Source organism: Miscanthus floridulus, chromosome 6, assembly GCF_019320115.1.
Source record: "Miscanthus floridulus cultivar M001 chromosome 6, ASM1932011v1, whole genome shotgun sequence".
Lineage (NCBI taxonomy): Eukaryota > Viridiplantae > Streptophyta > Magnoliopsida > Poales > Poaceae > Miscanthus > Miscanthus floridulus.
The window spans coordinates 66,174,185-66,199,033 of NC_089585.1; the positions used below are offsets into that span (position 1 = coordinate 66,174,185).

General features: G+C 44.3%; 1 protein-coding gene across 2 annotated transcripts; it reads left to right on the forward strand.

Moving 5' to 3' along the window:
* The first annotated feature begins 300 nt into the window (after nt 1–300).
* LOC136458320 (protein REPRESSOR OF VERNALIZATION 1-like) lies at nt 301–8,581 on the forward strand. 2 transcript variants are annotated; one of them, XM_066458279.1, is made up of 8 exons: nt 302–877; nt 997–1,059; nt 1,840–2,544; nt 3,114–3,248; nt 4,622–4,705; nt 6,527–6,583; nt 6,716–6,802; nt 8,012–8,581. In XM_066458279.1, exons 1-8 carry the CDS (start codon nt 386–388, stop codon nt 8,297–8,299), a joined length of 1,911 nt encoding a protein of 636 aa, XP_066314376.1. In that variant the 5' UTR covers nt 302–385; the 3' UTR covers nt 8,300–8,581. The 2 variants fall into 2 exon arrangements, with proteins under 2 accessions (XP_066314377.1, XP_066314376.1); XM_066458280.1 differs by lacking the exons at nt 6,527–6,583; nt 6,716–6,802; nt 8,012–8,581 and adding an exon at nt 5,425–5,753 and having other exon boundaries at nt 301–877.
* Nucleotides 8,582–24,849: the final 16,268 nt, after the last annotated feature.

The window sequence follows — 24,849 nt, forward strand, 5'->3', positions numbered from 1 at the left end:
TTTCTTCAAGCATGTTATGATACACTCTTATTCTTAAGGCTTCTTTTGAAACTCAAATCCCCTTGAGATCCCTGTCTTTTTCTAGGTGGAAATCCGGGAGAAATACTTTCTGGAGGGTTTTTTATCCCCTTCTTCTAAATTAGCAGTAGGATTAGGATTCCTGGCAAGGATTAGAATTTTTATTTTATTTTATTAATTATACATATATACACTACGTGACTAAGGTTATGCATGACAGGTGGCCCCTGGACCCTCCCCCACGTCTCACTCCGACACAATTTTGCTTCCTAAACCCAAACACGAAGTCCCAACCCAAATCTCAAAATCCCAAACCTCCGATCCCCATTTCTCCCCACAATTCCTCCGAACCGGCTACCGCGGAGAAATGGGGCGGCGCCGCCGGTTCGCGCAGCTGGACGACGACGACGACGAAGAGGACGTGCCCATCAAGTTCAAGCCCTCGGGTGGCGCCTCCTCCTCGGGCGCCAACCCCAGGAAGCCCCAGCCGCAGCCGCAGCAGCGCCGCCGACTCGCCACTGACGACGAGGAGGAGGAGGAGGAGGTGGAACTCGAGGAGGAGGAAGACGACGAGAAGGATCTCGAGGCGATGCGACGGGCCGAGGAGGAGGAGCGCCGCGAGCAGGAGGCCGAGACGAAGACCCGCCGCCGCCGGGGACGGCCCAAGCGCCGCCGCGACCCGGAGAGCGAGGAGGAGGAACCCGAGGAGGTGGAGCCGCAGGAGGAGGAGCCCCGTGAGGAGGAGAACACGGAGGCGGTGCCCGTAGCTGTAGGGGACCCGGTCAAGATCACCGGCAAGGGGAGGAAGCAGAAGAAGCACTACTCTTCCTTCGAGTACGAGGGCAACACCTTCGAGCTGGTAAGCCGCCTCCTCCGTTTCTTGCTTCCCGATTTCTGCTCTATTTGGATTTTTGGGGTTTCGGGAGGCGCATATTGTTTTCTTTCCGTTGGGTGATTGCTGTGGGCTCAATTGTGCAGGAGGACCCCGTGCTGCTCACGCCTGAGGACAGTACTGAGAAGCCCTATGTCGCCATCCTCAAGGTCTGTGATCGTATCAGGGACCAAACGTTGCCGAATAAACTGTTTTTCTGTTTAGTTTCATGAAATTTTACTCGATTCATTTGTAGAGTCTCATAGGTTTCGCTAAACTTGATGGGTTGGTAGCTATTGATGCTTCTGTTGTGTGATAGTTTGAGTGACCAGAGTCTTTATACCAGTATAAGATAGACATGTTCTTTTACAATGCAATATGAGATCATGCTAGGTTTCGGCTGCGGTATTTTCATACTGCCATTGTGCTTAGACTGTAATTGACCTATATTTGCATCCAGCTGTTTTGTTCTGTGACCTCACTCTTTTTTGCATAAATTCTTTCTTAAATGTATTCATCCCTTTTAACTTATATTGTTCCCTGCATTTGGTTGCTACTACTAAATTAGAAGTGTTACTCTTGAATTGTTGAAAACTGGACATCATAGTTAACTCATTTCATGAACATTGATTAAGTGCTTGCTGCTAGGCATCATTGTGGATTTTGGGTTTTTATTGCCATGGGTGCAACTGCAAATGGACAACCCTTATGTCAAGCAGTTTAATGTCAGCCTTACCTTATCTTTTGTGACTGGATTACTGGAATGGTTACCTGTTCTTGCTAGTTCTGAGGACAAAGTCTCTTATCATTGTACAGCTGGAACATATCTTCTAATATAGTGGTCCTTATTTTACAATACAGTCACCTATGTGCTACAGTTCCTTGTGATATTTGATATTTCCAACTTTCATTTTCTGTATCTTAATATCTTTTTAATTATCTTCGAACAGGATATAACAGAAACTGAGGGGAGCCTATATGTAACTGGCCAATGGTTTTATAGACCAGAAGAGGCTGACAAAAAGGAGGGTGGATGCTGGGTAGCACGAGATACACGAGAGCTATTTTACAGTTTTCATATTGATGATGTGCCTGCAGAATCAGTTATGCACAAATGTGTGGTCCATTTCATTCCTCAGCACAAGCAGATTCCCAGTCGAAAGCAGCACCCTGGATTTATTGTCCAGAAGGTCTATGATGCAGTTGAGAAGAAACTGTGGAACCTAACAGACAAGGACTATGAGGATAACAAGCAACAAGAGATTGATCTTCTTGTTAAGAAAACAATAGACCGTATTGGGCAGCTTCCCGATCTCGAACCTGAAGAGACACCTCTTGAGAACAATCATTTGTCAAATAAACGAGGCCTGCGTAAGAAACCTGTTAACCCTATAGATGTAACAAGAGAACCTCCAGCTGGCAAATCCGAGCAGTTTGCAAAAGCAGAGACACCTGGAAGTGATAAGCTAAGGAATTATGATATCCTTGTTAGGTATAAAGTACTTACAGGCTGTACTTATCGTGATAAGTGGCTTGATAAATTGGTAGAAAGTATTCCGCTTGCATCAAAGGAGAATGCTGGAACCTCTGCTGACGCTGATTCTACAGCCAAAAGTTCAATCAATGGTTCACCTGCAAAGGATGTTGGTTCTGCTGTAAGTTGCTTGTTCATTATAATTTGATTGTGTTAACTTTAAACTCCTACATATCGTATCTAGCCATGTTGTCAGTGCTTTTTATATAAGCTCTGCTTCAGTTGGGTTAATTCTGGAATACTGGAAGGACGATGTGACAAAATATAGAAATTATTTGATTATGGTCCCTTAGAGCTTTGTGTTCACAACTTGTATTATTCTCTCAAATGCACCTGGATTAAGAGCACAGATTAATGAATTTTCATTCAATGAAATGAGAGAGATCTCATGTTTTGAGTAGAACTCGGATAAATTTCTGCAGTGTGCATTTGCCATGTCATGTCTCTTGCTTGGGTTGCTTCCATCTCCATCTTTTTTACATATAAGTGAATACATCATTCATTTATAATCCATTGTTAAACATCCTTCAGTTCCTTTAAATAATGAATGAGTCTCATGTTTAATTGTTCTTTTTCTATTGGCTGTTTCTCTTGTTTTACTATTGGACAATTTGCTTCCCTCATTCCATGTGTTCTATTGATCCTTTATTTCCCTTGGTTTATTATAATGGTTTCTATCTTTTCAATCAGGAAAATGAAAAATCATATGGACTTGATGTTGTTGTTGAGATAATGGTTGCATTAGAAAGATCTGCATTTGAAGCTCTTGGAACAGATTTTGGGAAATATAACCAGAAACTGCGACAACTACTGTTCAACATCAAGGTATAAATGTTTTTATCAATTACTTGTTTGGGCATTACAAGTTTTGGGGTTTACTACTTGAACATTTGGATCATGTGCCACTTAATAACTTAAGATACTTAGCTGTTATGACCATATAAATCTTTATAGTTGATAGTTAATTGCTTCAAGAGCATGTCTGTCTGAGAAGAACCATGTAGCTACTCAAGCATGCATTCAACATGTGTCAAAATATGTTCTAATTTTCTGACTTGGTTTTGTGTCATGAAAACACAATATTGCATTCAGATTGTTCATTATGTCTGGCCAACCTAAAACGCTAGTTCAGAAGTGGCCTATTGAGGTTTTACTTTTCTGCATGCAGAGCTTGTGTATACTGCAAGTTATCAACAAGCAACCTCATCTGTATAGTTATGTTGGCTTCCTTCAAGTCGATTCTGTTTTTTTTTTCTAATGGTCCATAACTTGTAGTTCTACAATAATTTGTTTCCAAAATCTGTATTACCATAAATAGCTTTTACTTTGATCCTGTAGTTACCCAACCTTGGTTGTTAACTCGTTACAATGATCCAATCACTGTTTACTCTCTCCACAGGAATACCTTGTGTATCCTGTAAAACTACTCCCTCTGGTCGAAAATGTGAGGTGTTTTTGTTTTTTCCTAAGTGATATTTCTCTAAATTCGGCGGCCAAATTTATATGAAGGTATATTAAGATCTACAATACCAAATAAATGCACTATCGAAACATATTTTATGGTGGATTTAATTAAGACTAATTTGATTTTGGTGAGCTCAGTTGGTCGGGGGTGTGGATTAATGCCCGGACCATCCAGGTTCAAGTCCTCATCGAGGCGAATTTTTGTGCCTATTTTCTAAATAAAATGCCACAGTTCCTCCTAGGTTGGTCTAGGTTTTTTTTTACTTAGGAAAAAACTAAAACACCTAACATTTTGGAACAGTGGGATAAAGTTAGAATTTGCACATCTAAGTTGTGTTCCACTTGAATATAGTTGGAATTTGTAAAGCATTGTCATCTTTACATACCCCTAGGTAAAGTACAGTAACTTGTAGGTAAGGACGTAAGGTACAAATACAATGGCCTGATGATGCTTCTGCATTATTGCTGTACTGCCACTTGATAAAATGAGAACACTTTGTATGTCTACCATCTCCTGTAAGATGTATCAGCTCCACATGTTCACCAAAGTACTGTAGAAAAATAATTGTTTGAACTGTAAGTTTATCTTCCTAGATATAATTATGTTAATAGTACTTTTTCCATAGTCAACTCTGCATGGAATGGAATGAATCCAGATAGTCTTTCATTATGCTTATGTATGTTTATATTATTATGTGAATATTTGACTTACCATGGTCATTTCGGATATACAGAATATCTCTAAACTTCGCAGGAGGCTGATGGACAAGGGGCTTGATCCTCCAGCTCTTTTAACCATGTCCCCAGATGAATTAAAGGTCTAATTCTCATTTCAAATATTTTGCATTTTGGTTACAAGATCCAGATATTCCTCTTTATCTTGTTGACAAAAATTGATTTCATTCTTGTGGTAATTGCCTTGTACTCTAGTTATTTATATTGATATGGCAACATTGTTTGTACTGCTAAAGTTGATATGACAATTTAGCATACTATGGCAACTTGGGCAGCTGCTATTGCAGCATGAAACTGCATCATATGGCAGCGCTATAAAATATTACTGTGTATAACAGGCTAAGTTTTTCTTTTTACTGTATATTTTTGGAAATTTGGTTTTTATCGGTGAAGTGACATACACGATATATTTCCCTTATTCCTTCGGTTCTCATTTGAGTAGGGAGTGTTTGGCCTTCAAATGCTGGATATGAATAGTCCTTCGGTTTTTATTTGAGTATAAGGTGCATAGTTCCTTTTTCAAAGAGATTGATGATATGTGGTTGAGCATACTGACTGTCAGTTGTCTAAATTACTTGGTGGCTCACCTGTGGTTACTTGTTTGGTGTGGGGTGTGTGGGGTTCTGGTAAATATTTAAACTCTTCTTAATGCAATTATACACAGTTCTCCTGTGTATTCGAGGGGGAAATAAAATTATGACTATTAGCACTGTTGTACTATTTCTATCTAGTCATGTTGAACTTGCAAGTACATGGTATTTGACAGTAATGCATTGAGTTTACTAAAGTGTTGGTAGTGTAGGTTTACTATGGGGCCACTTCCATAGTTCCGCTAGGCGCTCGCCTAGGCGCGACTAGGCTCTAGTCGGAGGGTGTCCGCCTCGCCTATGGGGGTAGGCGGACCCCTAGGCAGCGGTGGCTCGTCGGCGGCGGCGGTGGTGGTGGAGGAGCGCCTGGCGGAGGTCGTCGGTGGGGGAGGAGGAGCTGCGAGCGGCGGCGGGCGCTCGCGCGGGCTTGCGCGGGCGGCGGTGGTGGTGGAGGAGCGGCCTGGCGGAGGTCGTCGGTGGGGGAGGAGGAGCTGCGAGCGGCAGCGGGCGCTCGCGCGGGCTTGCGCGGGCGGCGGTGGTGGTGGAGGAGCGCCTGGCGGAGGTCGTCGGTGGGGGAGGAGGAGCTGCGGAGCGGCGGCGGGCGCTCGCGCGGGCTTGCGCGGGCGGCGGTGGTGGTGGAGGAGCGCCTGGCGGAGGTCGTCGGTGGGGGAGGAGGAGCTGCGAGCGGCAGCGGGCGCTCGCGCGGGCTTGCGCGGGCGGCGGTTGGTGGTGGATGAGAGCCTGGCGGAGGTCGTCGGTTGGGGGAGGAGGAGCTGCGAGCGGCGGCGGGGCGTCGCGCGAGGGCTTGCGCGGGCGGCGGTGGGCGCGTGCGCGGGCGGCGGGCGCTCGCGCGGGCGGCAGGCGCTCGGGCGGGCGCAGGCGCAGGCGCGGGCGGCGGCGGTTGTGGGAGGAGGCGTGGAGAAGGTGCGCTGGGCCGTTTTTAACGGTGGATAAGGTGGGTTGGGCCGTTTTTATGGGCCTTACTTCTCTTTTCTCCCTGTTCCATGACCATTGGTCTTCTATTTTTTCTTTTCTTTTAAGTACTTAAGTATGTATTAATAAATTTAAGTATGTATTGGAAAACGCCTAGGAAAACGCCTAGGAACGCCTAGGCGCGATTAATCCCGCCTAGGCGCTAGGCTGAGGGTCAGCGCCTAGATTCCGCCTAGCGCCTAGCTGAACTTTGGCCACTTCTATTATGAGAAAATGGTTTTATATTTTCTTAAATTTCTTAACATTTTTCCTGACTGTATGTTACACTATATCATGAAAACCACTGCCACTATGTGTTTATATATATTATTTACAACATTTCAGGCTGGCTTGACTTCAGCAGAGAAAACATCTGAACCAGAAGAATCAAGGAAATTGCAGGTATGGTACATATATGCTTTAAGATCAATAACGAGCGAAAAGAACAAAGATAAATATTCATTACAATAGCTGAATTTTCTCATGGAGTTATTTATGCTATGATTCTCTAATTTTGTGTTCTGTTTTAATTAGATGACTGATAAAAGATGTGAAAGATGCAGTGAGAAGAAAGTTGTCATATCTAATATTATCCATGCAGGTCATGGAGACCGCTATCAGGTTTGTAAATGCTTGATGTTTTGTGGTCATTTTTTATATTATTTTTCTGATAAAAGATGGATTGAGTTTGGAGGAAAAATAACAAATGGTAGTGTTTATGTTGCAGTTGAGGGAATAAAATTGTCAGTTTTTTCTTTACCATGTACTGCAAAAAATTAAGTCACTTAGGGCCTATTTGGATCCGCTCCTCTAAACTTTAGACCTCTAACTTTAGAGCTAATGTCTCCAAACAGGTGGTCTAAAGTTAGTTCTAAACTTTAGCCCACCTCATATTAGAGCTTTAGATCTCAAAACTGAGCTAAAGTGCTCTAAAGTTTTTACAGCTCTAAAGTTTAGAGGGGATCCAAATAGACCCTTAACCACAGGATCAATTATAGTATCCTGTAGTCCTCGGAGTCAGACTAAGGCCCCGTTTGGTGCGGCTCCTGCACCGGCTTCTCCTCTGGCTCCACGGGCAGGCCGGGTGGAGTCGCAGCAAACGGTCTCGCGCGGAGGAGCGCTTCTGGCCTGCAAAGCACGGAGCTAGAGCTGTTTTCACGTACGGACACGAAGCCAGGAAAACTGGCTCCGGCCGCGGAGCACATGCGGAGGAGCTGCACCAAACGGCCCCTAAATAAGACTTGTTGCATTCAGTATTAGCTGTTATTACTTGTTAGAATGAGCAATGACCTAGTAAAAAATAAGAAACTCAAATGCCTTCGACTTGGACCTTAGGTTAGAATGGCATGGTACTGCTTGATCCTTGATGCATAGCGAATGTTGGTGGATGTCTTAACAAAATGGACCTTAGATTCATTCTATAGCTAACTGTGTTTTATGTCTATGGGTCTACACTAGTGAGGAAATAACAGGTTCTTTATCTCTGAATCCACGCTACTGCGTCATCCTGAGGGTGTAAAACTTAGGTGTACTAGAAGTTCTGTCTGCAAACTTTTTGAGTGGATGTTCATTGTGTTAAGATATTTCAACATTGATACTTTGGTAGTGCTTAAATGTTTGCCTGATGCACTGTTGAACTTAATTGTTGTACTGTTTGCTTGATGTGATGTTGAACTTATACTGCTTGAAAATAGCACAATTGATTTAGAATGATGGATTTTATGTAGTGAACTGTCCTAAAGTATCCGTTGACATGTGGAATTGTTATAACCTTCAAATTATGATGTTCATGCACCAGTTGCCTCACAGAATTTTTTTTTTTTGTTTCAGTTGGAATGTACTTCCTGTGGCTTCACATGTTTTTCGTCCAGAGATGCCATTACAACACTGACAGAGGATGCCCCAAGCACTGCTGGGAATGTGGGTACCGCCCCTTTGGCAACAGCAAAGTTTGAGGTCGTTGAGAAGAAGCTCATGAGCCCACGGGACCAATCCGGCAAGCCTGCTTCTGATGCCCTCCAGAAGAGCACTGCAGCTTACATGCCAACTGTGGAGAGGCAGAAGTCGTTTGTTAAGCCCAAGCTGGATGAACCCTCCCCTGCACCAAAACAGATGTAGAGCCTTATGCATGCTGCAGGTTGGTCTTTGGAATTAGGAAGCTCAGGATTCCGAGATACAGACTTGTACATATAGAGGTGTGCGATTGCATTGTTTCCGTTTTCTTGACATGCCACTAACTCATACTGCTTGAAGTTTACAGTAGACACCTTCCCTTCGGTAGTTTGTTTTGCAGTGCCTCTGATACTGTCGGCAGTCATGCATAGCCAGTTACCTCCTTTGTTCTATTTTTCGCTTATTGTAGCAATCACCAATTGACATGAGGACATAGGTTTGTGTTGATTTTGTTTTCTATGTGCTAAGATTTTGTCTTGCAAGGGTCATTTCCCAGTTATGTTGGGCGACATCATGACCGAATGTTCCGGGCTTTAAACAAAATCTCCGCGCCAACTGGAAAGGCATCTGGTTGAGTTTCTTGTGTGTCAGTCTGAAAGAGCAGAGTAAGGAACTAACGTTGGAGGATATCGAGGTGATTATGGATGGAATCAGTCTGCCAAATGCCAATCACAACCAACAGGAGGTTCAACGGGTCAACAACGCTGGAATGGTAGCATTGACATTGTATACTTTGCCCCCTTTTGGTACAGATTTGGCAGCTCTACCTCCACCTGACACAGGCACTATTTCGACACTGTTCACATGATCCATTTTCCTCCTTTGCTCTCGGTGGAGCCATTTTTTTTTCTTCACCAGCTGTGGCCCTTTTGACGCACAATGACTGAATAGTGTAGGAGTCGGAGCTGGTTGAATCCCTACCAAAGGACCCTTTGTCACACCTGCAGCTAGGGATGAAATAAGATTAGATATAACGGACATTATGGATACTAAACACGGGTCGTTGTGAATATAGGTAGTTGTGGATTCGGAGTTGCACGCGGATAGTGTTGGATGTGTCAGAACCTTGACCTACTCATACACATATTAGAAATTTAACTCTGAGTATTCATATTTGGGTATAATATGGATATTAAATGTTCGGATTCATATACAGATTGTGATTATCCATTTAATATTTTAATCCTTTCAGGATGGTCAGATATCAGAAAATATCCACCCTACTTTCATACCAAACTATAGCAACGTATGGGTGCTTTGTCTGTTTGTTGAGAAGTGAAATGTAAAACGAACAAGAATTATAAGAACGGTCTTTCTGTATCGATCTCCTGAGTATACATATAACTAAAGGAATTTGGTCAGGAGATAACTGTTGGCAATCCCTTGGCCAATGGAAATACCCCATCCGCCCATCGGTGGCACTGTTAATTGCACTAATCCCTTGGCCATTGGAAATACCCCATGTCCCCATCGGTGGCACTGATAATTTGCCTAGTGCATTTAGAAGTCTAATGACTACTTGCTAAGTGAGATCACTAAAGGATGTCTCTTTGAAGGGATACCATGTTTTGAAACATTCTCCCTTTGAGGAGAATATATAGATAGATTTTCCATAAAACTCCTTTAAATATTATAGGAAAATAAGAAAATAATAATGACATATAAGTGTGATTTGTAAATCACTATGTCTTCGGTATCTCATTTTAAAAACATACGAGGAAAAATAACAGATACAACATAAAAGATTAACTCCACAAAAACCTTACATGAAAATATGAGGAGAATATAAAGTAATATGACGGTAAAACTTTTGTAAAACCCTGTGGAAAGATCATGAGAAAATATGATGACATATTATAGTTATTGCCATAAACGATGAACTATACCAAAAACATTTATACACAAAAAAACATAAATGAGTTTTGAAGGAAATACATATCTTTGATAAAGTTCTGGTGGGTGAAGTGATGTGTGATTGTGGACCATCTCTGTGCTTGTAGGGACCGTGACGTCTAAGAGGAGGGGGTGAATTAAGCTTTCTAAGAATATACTTTAAACTATGGCCTCTAATTTTCACCTATCTAAATGTGCTACTAAGGTTTGGCTAGGTGTGTTGCTATCTCTACCGGATAAGAGTTATGCAACCTAGCTTCCAATCCTATCAACTAGCCTAGCGACCTAAACTAGAGTAGTAAAGCACACAACCTAAGTACACAATATAAATGTGGAAACTTAATTGAGATAGAGATGCAAATTCAAGTTGATGACTAGTATTTTTATCGAGGTATCAAGAAGCTCACGTTTTCTCCCTAATCCTCGTTTGAGCCCCTCTTAAGGGCAAAGCTTCCGGTCGGATAACTTTGTGGATAGACCCTGAGCCTTCCCCACGCGCGAGTGCGTCTCCGAGATGGCCTCTTGAAAGCTCTAGTTTGGTTTTGGTGAATTAATGAAACCCTAAGTGCTAACCTAGTTTATCAAGTGATCATGAGATAGGTAGCACATTCCAAGTGGTGAAGCAAATGAAGATCATAACATGATGATGGTGATGCCATAGTGATGATCAAGTGCTTCGACTTGAAAAGAAGAAAGAGAAAAACAAAAGGCTCAAGGCAAAGGTATAAATAGTTGGAGCTATTTTGTTTTGGTGATCAAGACACTTAGAGTGTGTGATCACATTTAGGTTCGATAGCCATACTATTAAGAGGGGTGAAACTCGTATCGGAATGCGGTTATCAAAGTGCCACTAGATGCTCTAACTCATTGCATATGCATTTAGGATCTAGTGGAGTGCTAACACCCTTGAAAATGTTTGTGAAAATATGCTAACACATGTGCACAAGGTGATACACTTGGTGGTTGGCACATTTGAGCAAGGGTTAGGAACTTCACCGGCGGAGTGACCGGACGCTGGTGGTGGAGTGACCGGACGCTGGGTTTAGAGTCCGGTCAGTGACAGCAGTAAGCACACGGTCTCGGTCTTGTGACCGGATGCTGGCGTGTAAACTGACCGGACGCTGGCAGGGTGTGTCCAGTCAGTGCTGACATGAGGCGCACAGAGGAAACGTTGAGTGACCGGACGTCGGGTGAGTCCGGTCGAGCATGACCGGACACGTCCGGTCATAAAATTTCGCGTTTGGAACCTTACTAGAAATGACCTGGACGCTGGGGTCCTGCGTCTGGTCACTTTCTAACTGACGCGTCCGATCATCACTTGACCGTTGAGATCGGGCGATCGGCGTTTGAAGCCAATGACACGTGGCGAGCATCCGTTGACCGGACGCTGAGGTCCAGCGTCCGATCGATATAACCGGCTGCGTCCGGTCGATATAACCGGCGCGTCTGGTCACCCCGTGTTGTGCCCAGTGAAGGGGTACAATGGCTCTATTTCATGGGGGCTTCTATTTAAGCCCCATGGCTAGCTCAAGCTCACTCTCTTGGCCATTTGCATTGACATAGCAACCTTGTGAGCTTAGCCAAAGCCCTCCTACTCATCTCCATCATTGTTTCATCATCATTGTGAGATTGGGAGAGAATCCAAGCGCATTGCTTGAGTGATTGCATCTAGTGGCACTTGGCATTCGTGTTTCGCTACGGGGTTCACTTGTTACTCTTGGTGGTTGCTGCCACCTAGATGGCTTAGAGCAGTGAGGATCATTGAGCGGAGGTTGGTGATTGTCTCCGGCTCCGATAGTGGTGATTGTGAGGGGTCTTGTGCCTTCCCCGGCGGAGAGCCGAAAGGTAACTCTAGTGGATTGCTCGTGTCATTGAGTTACCTCACTTGTGGATAGGTTCTTGCGGTGTCCAATTGTGTGGACGAGGTTCGTGCAACACCTCTTAGCCGCTGAATCACCAAGTGTTGGTCGACACAACGTGGACTAGCATGCCGGCAAGCATGTGAACCTCGTGAGAAAAAATGGTTGTCTCTTGCCCTTTGGTATTCTCCCGGTGATTGATTTAGTATTCATCTTGTGATTGGTTCACTCCTCTACACGGCGGTATAATCACCCTACTCACTCATTTATATTCTTGCAAACTAGTTGTGGCAAGCTCTTTAGTGTAATTAGAATTGAGAGCTTGCTTTGTTATTTTAAGTTCATCTAGTGGAGCTCTTTAGAGTAGCAAGATTGAGAGCTCTTAGTGAGTAGTAGCATTGCAAGTTGTGTGCCTAGTAATCATTGCAACTAGAATTGTTGGATAGGTGGCTTGCAACCCTTGTAGAGCTAGAGCAAGTTTGCATTTCGCTATTTGTCATACTAATCAAATTGCTCTAGTTGATTTGTAGATTGTAAATAGGCTATTCACCCCCCTCTAGCCATATTAGGACCTTTCAGTCCGGTCGTGAAAAATCATCTCTGGATGCTTACTAGAAACGATCGGACGCTGAGGTCCAAGCATCCGGTCACTTCGTAGCAGCGCGTTCGGTCATCACTTGACCGTTGAGATCGAGCGCTCAGTATTTGAAGAGAGAGAACACGTGGCACGCATCGCGTGACCGGACGCTGAGGTCCAGCATTCGGTCGATATGACCAGATCGTCCGGTCACCCCATGTTGTGCCCAGTGAAGGAGTACAACGGCTCTATTTTGTGGGGGCTTCTATTTAAGCCCCATAGCCGGCTCAAGCTCACTCTCTTGGCCATTTACATTGACATAGCAACCTTATGAGCTTAGCCAAAGCCCTCCCACTCATCTCCATCATAGATTCAACATCTTTGTGAGATTGGGAGAGAATCCAAGTGCATTGCTTGAGTGTTTGTATCTAGAGGCACTTGGTGTTTGTGTTTCACTACGGGATTCGCTTGTTACTCTTGGTGATTGTCGCCACCTAGATGGCTTGGAGCAGCGAGGATCGTCAAGCGGAGGGTGGTGATTGTCTCTGGCTTCGATCGTGGTGATTGTGAGGGGTTCTTGACCTTTCCCCGTCGAAGAGCTAAAAGGTATTCTAGTGGATTGCTCGTGGCTTGTGTGATCCTCATCTTGTGTTGGTTGTGCGGCACCCTATTGAGGGTTTGACGTGTGATGCCAATTAGCGCGTGAACCTCTAAGTGAGTGAATTGCCACAACGAGGACTAGCTTGCCAGCAAGCAAGTGAACCTCGGTAAAAAATCATTGTGTCATCATTTGATTCCAAGGTGATTGGTCTTCATTGGTATTCATTCTTATGATTGATTGGTCCACTCCTCGACTCGGTGGTATAACCATCTTGCTCACTCTCTTTACATTACTACAAACTAGTTATCAAGTTCTTTAGTGTAGCTAGTTGTGAGAGCTTGTTAGTTTAGTTTGTGTGGCTCTTTAGTTAGCTTTTGAGAGCACACTAACTTAGTGTAGTGACATAGTTATTGTGTGGATAGAAACTACATAAACTAGAATTGTGGTAGGTGGCTTGCATTTTTAGTAGGCTAGCGTAAAACTCGCTACGCCTCATAATTGTCCAACCGGTTTGTTAAGTGTTGTTGTAGAATTTTTTAATAGGCTATTCACCCCCCTCTAGCCATTAGGACCTTTCACCTCTCCCAGACCGCTCCCCACCATCTTAACTATTGAGCTTATGCAAACCTCAATAAACATTAGGCCTAAACCTAGAGCAAGTGTAAATGTGGTGTCTAACTAGCCTAAACACTTCACAAAAGCACCTACACTAATAACTAATATTCTATTAAGGACTTGTGGTGGCTAGTGCACTTGGTGAAGTGTCTCAACATTCCTATATCTTCAACACACTCCAACTACCTTCAAAGGGCCCACGTGGGGGTATAAATATGCCCCAAAGAAACTAGCTGTTGGAGCAAGGCAACAGCTTACCACCGGACTAATCTGGTGCATGTCCAGAAACTAGCCATTGGAACTAGTCATTTGTGACCATTGAGCACTGGTTCATAGCGCATGGTCCAGTGCCCATCACCGGTGAAAGGATCAAGATGCCCAAGAGGGGGGTGAATTGGGCTAATTCTAAATTTTCTTGCAATAATCAAATCCTACGGAATAGCCCAATTAACCCCTTGTGCCTAGAAAAGTGTTTCTATCAAACTAACGCACAACGGACTTACAACCTATGTTCCAAACTTACTCTAGCATGACAATTCTATGAATGTAAAGACAAGTATTGAATTGCTCAAAGTAAATACTCAAAGTAAATGCTCAAAGTAAATAGAGAGAGAGGAACACGGCGATGTTTTACCGAGGTATCGGAGAGTCGCCACTCCCCACTAGTCCTCGTTGGAGCACCCACGCAAGGGTGTAGCTCCCCCTTGATCCGCGCAAGGATCAAGTGCTCTCTACGGGTTGATTCTTCGACACTCCATCACGGCGAATCACCCAAAGCTGCTCACAACTTGAGTTGGGTCACCCATAAGCTCCGCTGGATGATCACCAAGCTCCCAATCACCACCAAGCCATCTAGGTGATGGCGATCACCAAGAGTAACAAGCACGAACTCTCACTTGACCACACGAAGCCTAATGAGAAGATGGATGTATACTTTGCTACTCTTGATTCACTAATAAGGCTACTCTCTTGGATTCTCAAATCTCAATCACCTCACTAGGACCTTGCTCTTCTTAGCACTCACAAACGTGTTTCTCAGCTGTTGAAATGAGCAAAAGTGACTCCACACACGAGTGGAGCTTCTATTTATAAGGCAACCTAAAAAATGAACCGTTATGAGCTTCTGCGAGGTGACCGAACGCTCCGGTCATGTTGACCGGACGCTCTGATCAGTTCAACCCACGAACCAGTGAAAATGTGTTGACCAGACGCTGGCAGCGTCCGATCACCACTGATCGGACGTGTCCGGTCGCATTAAACCCTCACTGGATGCTTACTGTACTCGACCGGACGCTAAACCCCCTAGGGTCCGGTCAGTACTGACCGGACGCGTCCGATCACAGATTCCCTTCTCTGGAACCTTACTGGAGTCGACCGGACACTGGACTTCAGCGTCAAGTCAGTCGACCTCTCCAGCATCCGGTCGCACTGAACACAGTCTATTGATCAAATGAACTGACCGGACCCTGTGGCCAGCGTTCGGTCGCACTGGAGCCAGCGTCCGGTCAGCATTTGATCCTCCATTCACTTCCAACTCTCGATCATATGTGAATGAAGTTTGCTCCAAAGGATCTTAGGCATTCATAGGAGCTACCTAGAGCTAGTTATAACAAGTGTGCACCACACCTAACTTACTAGACTTATCTAGGTCAAGCTACCCATCCATACCCCCCTTAATAGTACGGCCAAAGGAAAAACAAAGTCCTAAACTACTCTAAGTGTCTCCCCAACTCCAATCGACACTTAGAACTAGTCATCCTTAACCTTGTCGTCCATCCTTTGAAAACCAAAACAATTTCCATCATAGGGGCATGACCACCTCGATTGCCCAATCGATCTCCATTACCATAACCTAACTTTATTGCCTCTGTAAAACACATGTTAGTCATAGTAATATTGTATTGACATTAATCACCGAAATCCAACTAGGAGCCTAGATGCTTTCAATCTCCCCCTTTTTGGTGATTGATGACAATACTACCTTGAGTATGTGAAAGAGTGAGGTTTTTGATGGGCTTGGTTCATATAAGCTTTTGTCGATAAGAACAAAAGAGTTAGGCAAGCTTATATAACCTAAGCCAACACAATGTACTCAAAGGATATGAATTAAGCAAGAGTACAAATAACAAAGCTCATTTGCATCGGAGTATTAATGCAGAAGCAAAGACAAATGAGCATGACACAAGTGATCTGACATAACAATGAATACAAAGTAGAGAGCACACATGTCATGTATCACAATCACGTAGATAATACTATCACATAGATATAATAATATGCATGAAAGTAACACACGAATGCATAATAGTAATAGTGTATCACACAAATAAAACTCCAAATGTATATAATAAGCTGATACTAGATAACTAGCTGCCCCTAAATGTCGCTCCCCCTAAGTCTATATACTCAAACCCTCTCCCCTTTGGCATCAAACACTAAAACCTAAGGGTCGGTCGGCGGGGCTGCAGCGGACGAGCTGGGCGCTGAAGTACGTGGAGCAAGATGAAACTGGGCACCATCATCATCTAACCCTAAGCTCTGAACTGACTGACCCTCTATGGCTGGAAGCGTGTCTAAAGTGGTCTGGGTCTGAGCTGGGGTAGGTGCTGCCTATGATGCTGCTAGGATGTCTGTCGTAGGATCTGAAGAGGCGACAGACGATGGGAGCCTCTAAGTAGTCACGGCGACATGGGCTGCTGTAGAAGGACCGACGGTATGCATATGAGGCAGTGTAGGCATGTCGGTCAACTCGCTGAAGGATGCTCCAAGACTCCTAGAGACTAACATGTCAGGCACAAAAAGCGAGGGTGACTGCTCCGATGAGAAGCCCGTGTGATATAGAGTGAACTGTGGGGCTACCACTGGTGAAGATAACCACTAGGACACCTGTACTGTAGGTGAAGCAAACAGAGCTGGAGGCTATCCCTGACTCTGAAGCCCACTAGGTTGTACTGCTGGAGTCGTCAAAGTGGTGGCAGGCTGAGCAAGCTGGGGCGAAAGCTATGGCTATGGGGCCCCAAGTGCTATTACTACATGCTGCATAAATCCCATGAGCTGCTGCTGCATAAGTAACTACTGCTGATGAAGGAGCTGCTGCTGCCACTGGAACTCGTCCTAATGAGCTTGAAACTATGCAAAGTTGGCAGCTGTCTCTTGAGCCTGTCGTGCCTGATCCTACTGCATCCGCTCAAGAATGGCAATCAATACAGGGTCCATCTACGGTGTAGGTGGAGCTGAGCTAAAGCTGCCGGCCTCTGCATCATGTCGGCGTGGAGGCATCTAAGGAATAGGCTGATAGTGATCATCCGAACTGTCACTAGACTCGGTCATCTCCTGTTGTGCCTCAAGCTGCCTCCTCCTCAGTAGTGGCTATGCCTCTGATGATCTCGTCCTACTAAGCTACTGACTCTAGAACATCTGGACGATGACTAGGCTGAGTGGGTGCCTGTGGAGTGTTGTGCCTGATCCTCTATGCCATGTTATATGCTAGAAACTCTGTGGTGGCACCTCTGTACTCTGCAACCATCTCAGGGGTCCTGAACCTGCATAGACTGGAGCATTAGGAATGTAATCCAATGTGCATATGGAAGCTATCTACTGACCCTTGAAGCCCTTAGCTATAGTATCCTCCATCTCTGATAGAAGGAGGTCCCAAATGTCGAACACGGTCTGCTACATCAGGGCATTAAGGAGCTAGAGCTATAAGCGAGTCAGACCTTTCCTGTATCCCAACCTAGGAAGTAGTGTCCTCCTGATAATGGCCTCTAGCACTCGCGTTGTAGGAGTAAGATCACTAGGGTTCCTCCTCAACCCCTCACCAAAGGGCTCCTTGAAGCAATGGCGCACAAGATCTGTAGGGGGCACCATCCCTCCATGAGGGTGCCTGGGAGGCTCCTGCTATCCATAGCATACCTCATGCAATATGACAGGCTGATCCTGTAGCCTCAGTATCTCCCGGGCTCTAAAACTCATCACCCTGTAGTCTCTGCCAGTTGAATGCAAAGTGTATGAAGTTATGCTGCGGATCAACGTAGAGCGAAGCATAAAACTACCGAACCCAAGATGGTACATATACTCCTGTCTAGCCAATTAGATCTATCAATCCCGGCAAATATGACAAGTAGAGGTGCATATGCTCTCCGACTGCTGCCACAATAGACTCTATACTGCATACCCGCTGAGATCTGAACACTGCCCCACTGTTGAGATAAGCATTATAGAAATCCTACTGGAGCGGTGTATAGAAACCCTCTACTACTCTCTCATCCCTCCTCGGAGGGAACCACACGTCAAACTCAACAAACCTCAGCTAGGCGAACCTATCTGGCTGTGGCGGCCCTCAAGTCAAGATGTACCACTAGAGGCGGACCCTATGGTCTGGGCGGTGGGCATGAACCCCTACGCTGTGTAGCTAACCTCGCTGGAACTGTAGCACTGGTATGACTAGAGCGGCATAGCTAGGGTGCCTGCTTGGTCTCCTTGGCCTGCTGGCCCTCCTAAGTATCTTGATCTGGCTGAGGCTCTGCTGGTGGGGGCTGCTGCTGTGGCTCCTGCTGGGACCCCCCCTAACACTAAGGCTCCTCAATAGCCTAGGCAATGTCCTGCCATCATGATAGTCCTAGATGGACTACCATGAAGTCGCTCAATCTCCCTAAGTCTGCCCTAAGCATCTGGTGCTAGATGATCTGCTATGACAACTCTACTGTGAGCACCACCTCTCTCGGCACGCTCTGCGGCCTCAGCGACTACTACTGCTCTCGTTGTCTCTATGTCGGGGTACTTGCACTTCTTGGATGTCACCTACTTTGTTGCCTTGCCTTTCGGTCCTACAGGCTGGCGAGGCGGGGGCCTCCGATCATCATCTCCTGGACCACCACCAACATTCTTCGTGCGAGCCATCTGATCTAACAAGAGGATGAACTACCGCTGACAAAGATCAACTGTCAAACTGACACTCCCGAGGCTTGGCCTCGATCCGTACTCACGAGCTTGACTCTGAGTTGACTGACAACTGCCACAAGAACCTCAACGGCATCGACTCGCTGCACGATGGAATAGATGGATATACAAATAAATACAATATATCTAATAGATGTGAAAGACCTAGGAAGCAAGTAATGTAGGTATAAAATTGAGACGACGAGCATGCTACCTGACGATCAGCGATCCAGGAAAAGAAGAGACGTCACATGGGGAACCTCAGAACCGACTAGGGTTAGGGTAGATCGAAAAGCCCTGAATGTGATTTGAAATCAGTGCACTGCAATTTGATCTAGGTCACACGCAAATCAAATTGGGAGCAAAGGTCTGGCCTTACCAACGAGGAGGCAGGGCTAGGGCACTAGAACAACGGCCTTGAGTGGCGCTCAGTGCCTAGGAGCCGACGGTGGCACATGCGGGCGACGACGGTGTGGCAAGGTTCTTGCCGCGGGCTTGGCTATGGTGGCGTGGTTGCGGTGGCGCGCTGTCGCAGGAGGCGTGCAGATGCGGTGGCTCGAGGGGCTTGGCACGGGCAGTCGGGGACGGTGATGAGCGCAGGCGGCTGGAGATGAACGGTGGCAAGAAAGCTCAGCTACATGGTGGAGCGGTGGTGGCGTGATGGCTAGGACATGGGCTAGGTCACGGCGAGATGTGGGGCAAAGGGTATGACAAATGCGATTAAATAGATCCCCCAACGTGACAAGAAAGGAAATGGAAAAAGAGTCCTGAAGCCGCATGAGATCCACTGATCGGACGCTCCGGTGGTAGCGACCGAACGCTACCACCCAGCGTCCGGTCGATTCCAGAGAGGTCCAATTCCTCTGGAATCGCGACCGAACGCGTCCGGTGGTCCATGGCCGGACGCAGGTAGGGTCCGGTCAGTACAGCTTGTTTCTTCTTCAAACGACCGGACGTTGGATCCCTTCCTGACTGGACACACAAATGCAGCGTCCGATCACTCCTTCAGCAGCAGTTCACCTCCTATGAACTGAACGGACGCTGGACAGCAGCGTCCGATGCAGCGTCCGATGGTCCTTTTCTAGCAAATCTTAAAAGTTCCTTCATGCTGCCTGTTCCCAATCAAGTCCCAACTAGAATAAGATCCAAATAAACACCAATTGGGACTGATGTGAGTGACCTCTCTCAAACCCTCATATTTTTCAAAATATTTTGCCTTAGGCTATAATTCTTTTTAAGAAAATAGGCAATAAGAGGGCAAATGGAACAAAATGACAAAACAACATCTATGCATATGCAATACTTTGTAAGTAATCTAGTTGCTTGTCAAGTTTGATCCAAGGTTAAGCTTCTTCACACGCTTTTCGGCGGTTATCTTAACCATGTTAGACAAGCCCTATATGCATTGCCAAAAATTAAACATGGTGTATATTACAATGAATGCAAGGGACAACACAAGCTCAATTTTTAGTGAAGTTGCTAAAGTCAAGTACATTGAGCTCATTCCGCAATCTACAAAATGTAGCCTCATCTAGCGGTTTAGTGAAGATATCCGCTAATTGATCTTCGGTTCTTACACCTTCTAGTGATATATCATTTTTAGCAACATGATCTCTTAGAAAGTGATGGTGGATATCTATGTGCTTGGTGCAAGAGTGTTGAACCGGATTATTTGCAAGTTTTACCGCACTTTCATTGTCGCACAAAAGAGGTACTTTTTCTAGAACTACACCATAGTCTAGCAAAGTTTATTTCATGTATAAAATTTGTGCACAACAAGCACCGCAGTAATATATTCCGCTTCGACGGTGGACAAAGCCACACTATTTTGTTTCTTGGAGGACCAAGACACAAGTGATCTACCAAGCAAATGGCACCTCCGGATGTGCTTTTTCTATCAACTTTGCATCCGGCGTAATCCGAATCAGGAATAGCCAATTAATTCAAATAAAGCTCCTTTGGGATACCAAAGGACCAATGCTTGGTGTGTGCTTAAGATACCTAAGGATTCTTTTTATGGCAATTAAATGTGTTTCCTTAGGGTTAGCTTGAAATCTTGCACACATACACACACTAAACATGATGTCGGGCCTAGATGCGGTTAAATATAACAAGCTACCAATCATAGAAATGGTAGAGAGTTTGATCAACCGGGTTACCTCCCTCATCTAGGTCGAGATGTCCATTGGTAGGCATTGGTGTCTTGATTGGCTTACATTCATCCATCTTGAATCTCTTGAGAAGATCTTTTGTGTATTTCTCTTGAGAGATGAAGATGCCTTCTTTTATTTGCTTGACTTGAAAACCAAGAAAGAATGTAAGCTCACCAATCATTGACATCTCGAACTCCTTCGACATCAATTCACCAAATTCTTTGCATGAGTCTTCATTTGATGATCCAAAGATGATATCATCAACATATACTTGACAAATGAAGATATGCCCATCAAGCTTCTTGGTGAATAGTATGGTGTCGACCTTCCCCATAGTGAAGCCCTTCTCAATGAGGAAGTCCCAAAGGCGCTCATACCAAGCTCTTGGGGCTTGCTTAAGCCCACATAGTGCCTTGGACAACCTATAAACATGATTAGGATATCTAGGGTCTTCAAACCCGGGAGGTTGATCAACATAGACTAGTTCATTAATAAAGCCATTTAAAAATGTACTTTTCACATCCATTTGATATAGTTTCATTTCATGATGTGATGCATATGCAAGAAGGATACGGATGGCTTCTAATCTTGCAACCGATGCAAAGGTCTCTCCAAAATCCAAACCTTCAACTTGAGAGAATCCCCTTTGCAACTAGTCTTGCCTTGTTCCTCACAACAACACCTTGATCATCTTGCTTGTTGCGGAACACCCACTTTGTTCCAATGACTCTTGCACCTTTTGGTCGCTCTTCAAGAGTCCAAACTTTATTGCGAGTGAAGTTGTTCAACTCTTCATGCATGGCATTGATCCAATCCGGATCTTTAAGAGCTTCTTCTACCTTGGTAGGCTCATAGCAAGAGACAAAAGAGTGATAAGCAATAAATGAAGTAAGTTTTTAAGATCGAGTCATTACACCCTTTGATAGACTCCCTATGATGAGATCTTGTGGATGATTTTGTAGGAGAAGTGTATTTCTTCTATTGACCACTTGGGGAGGAGGTTGTGGAGCATCAACATCTTGTGCTTGAATCACCATTTGCTCATGGGAGATATGAGTATCTTCATTTTTTACTCTCCCATCTTTTTCACCATCTTGTGGTACACTTGATGAAGAAGGTTGATCAATGATTTGTACATCATCTTCATCATCTTTTGGCTTTGATGTCTCCCATCAGGAATATTCTTCATAACCTCCCTTAATGGTTCATCACCTACATCATCAAGATTCTCATGTGCTCCTTGGGAGCCGTTAGATTCATCAAATTCCACTATCATATGTTTCTTCAACCAAGCCGGTGGCATGATTAAATACTCTATATGCTTTGGACTTCGATGAGTAACCAACAAGAAAACCAATATCACAACGTCTTTGGAACTTCCCTAGGTGTTGCCTGCTTCTTGTAGATGTAGCATTTGCAACCAAACACCCTAAAGAAAGAGACGTCCGGCTTCTTCTTATTGAGCAACTCATAAGGTGTCTTGCCAAGGAACTTTTGAAGGAATAGGCGGTTTGATGCATAGCATGCGATGTTGATTGCTTCCGCCCATAGAGCTTTGGGGGTGTTGTACTCATCTAGCATTGTCCTTGCAAGAGTGATCAAAGTTTGGTTCTTCCTCTCAACTATACCATTTTGTTGAGGAGTATAAGTTGCGGAGACTTCATGCTTGATCCCAACTTCATCACAATAGGCTTCAATGTTTGCTGTTGTCAAATTCTTTCCCATTGTCACTTCTAATCTTTTTGAGCTTCACTTCAAATTCATTTTGAGCTCTCTTGGCAAACTTCTTGAAGCAAGATACAACTTCGGATTTGTCATGAAGGCAAGAATACCCATGTATACCTTGAATAGTCATCCACAATCACAAGACAATAGAGATTCCCTCCCAAACTCTTGTATGTTGTTGGTCCAAATAAATCCATGTGTAGGAGTTCTAGCACTCTTGTGGTTGACATGAAAGCTTTGGTTGGATGAGTATTTGCAACTTGCTTGCCGGCTTGACATGAACTACAAAGCTTGTCCTTCTCAAACTTCACATCCTTCAACCCTCTCACCAAATCATTCTTCATAAGCTTCTTAAGTGAGCTCATCCCAACATGAGCAAGTCTTCTATGCCATAGGCCACCCAAGTGTTGTTTTAGTGAATAGACAAGTCTTCAAATTTGCATCTTCGGAGGATGAAGTCCACTAGATATAAGTTGTTATATCTAAATCCATTGAATATCACTTGATTGTCATCTACCTTGGATACAACAACCTCCTTCTCGGTGAACAAGCATTGAAAGCCAAGATCACATAATTGTCCAACGGATAGCAAGTTGAAGCTCAATGAAGCAACATAGAGCACATTGGAGATGGAATGATCATTTGATATTGCCACTTTGCCCAATCCTTTAACCTTGCCCTTTGAATTATCTCCAAATGTTATTTTCTCTTGTCCATCTACCTCTTCATATAGTGAGGTGAACATATGAGGATCACCGGTCATATATTGAGTGCAACCACTATCAATAACCCAATGACTTCCACCGGTCTTGTAGTTCACCTACACACAAGAGATTCAAGCTTTAGGAATCCAAACTTGTTGAGGACCCTTCACCTTCTCAACAAGTGACTTAGCCACCCAAATCTTCTTAGGCCTACTCTTGTTAGGGGGTCCTAAGAACATGACTTTCATCTTTCCACTAGAATCATTTCTAAGCATGTAGTAAGCATTGAAAGCAAAGGGTCTAGCATGCTTGGGCAAGGGTTGTGGCGGTGGAGTTTGACACTCATGAGCAAAGTGGCCTTCTTGTCCACACTCAAAACATCTCTTTGGCTTTAGCTTTGGCTTTGATTGTTGTTGTTGAGCTTGAGCCTTCTTCTTCTCTACACTTGCCACATATCCAATGCTACTTCTATCAATCTTCATGACGGTGTTCATAAGTATCTCACTTTGGAGGTGCTTGCCTCTAGCAAACTTGCTCAACCCAATCTTGAGATGCTCTTTCTCCAACTTGAGCTTCTTATTTTCTTCCTTTAGAGCATCATCTTTCTTCTCTTCCTTGAGCTTCTTGTTTTCTTCTTTGAGCTTCTCATTCTCAAGGATCAACTCTTTGTCATGATCAAGAGTTTCTAGCACAATGATGTTGTGGCTTTTCATCTCTTCAAGATCTTTCATGAGCTTCTCATTATCACTCTTGAGCTTGACATACTCATCATAGTCATTGCACTCAACCACTTGCTTGCCTTTGCTACTAAATCCTTGCTCAATGCTCTCATCAATTAAATCATCACATGAAGTAGCTATATCAATCTTGACAACATGGTTAGTAGCATCATGTGGCACATTTGGTAAAAATTCTTGAGCAATAACAAGAGTATCATGATTGATCTTAAGAGTAGTGTATTCATCTTTTAGCTTGTTGTGGCTAGTGATGAGCTCATTGTGCACCCACTCAAGTTTATCATGTTTATCTTTAAGCTCTTTCTTAGAAGATTTGAGCGCCTTGAGTTTGGATGATATAGCATCATTTGTTTCTCTAAGCTCATCATTAGTCTTTTCCAATGTATCACATTTTGCTAAAAGTGAATCATTTTTAGCATCAAGCTTTTCATTTTTAGCTCTACTCTTTCTAATGATCTTAGTGTATTTTCTTAGTATTTTGACAAGATCATCATATGAAGGTGAATCATCATCATCGCTATCGCTATCACTATCATCATCACTAGCATGTTCATCATCACTACTATCACCATCATTTGATACCTTACGTTCACCCTTGGCCATAAGACATAGGTGTGTAGAGGATGATAGCGGTGGTGGCGGTGAAGATGAAAGATCAATAGCAATGGCGGGCACCTTCTCATTGTCACTATCATCATCGGATGATCCACTTGATGAATCAATGTCCGTGAGTCAATCACCGACGATGTAGGCCTTTCCACTCTTCTTCTTCTTGTAGAAGTCCCTCTTTTTGCCATCTCTCTTCTTATATGGCTTGTTCTTTTTCTTCTCATCTTCATCTTCATTGCTTGAGTCATCTTTCTTGCCCTTGTTCTTGTTCTTGAACTTGTCTTTCTTAGGCTTTATGCATTAA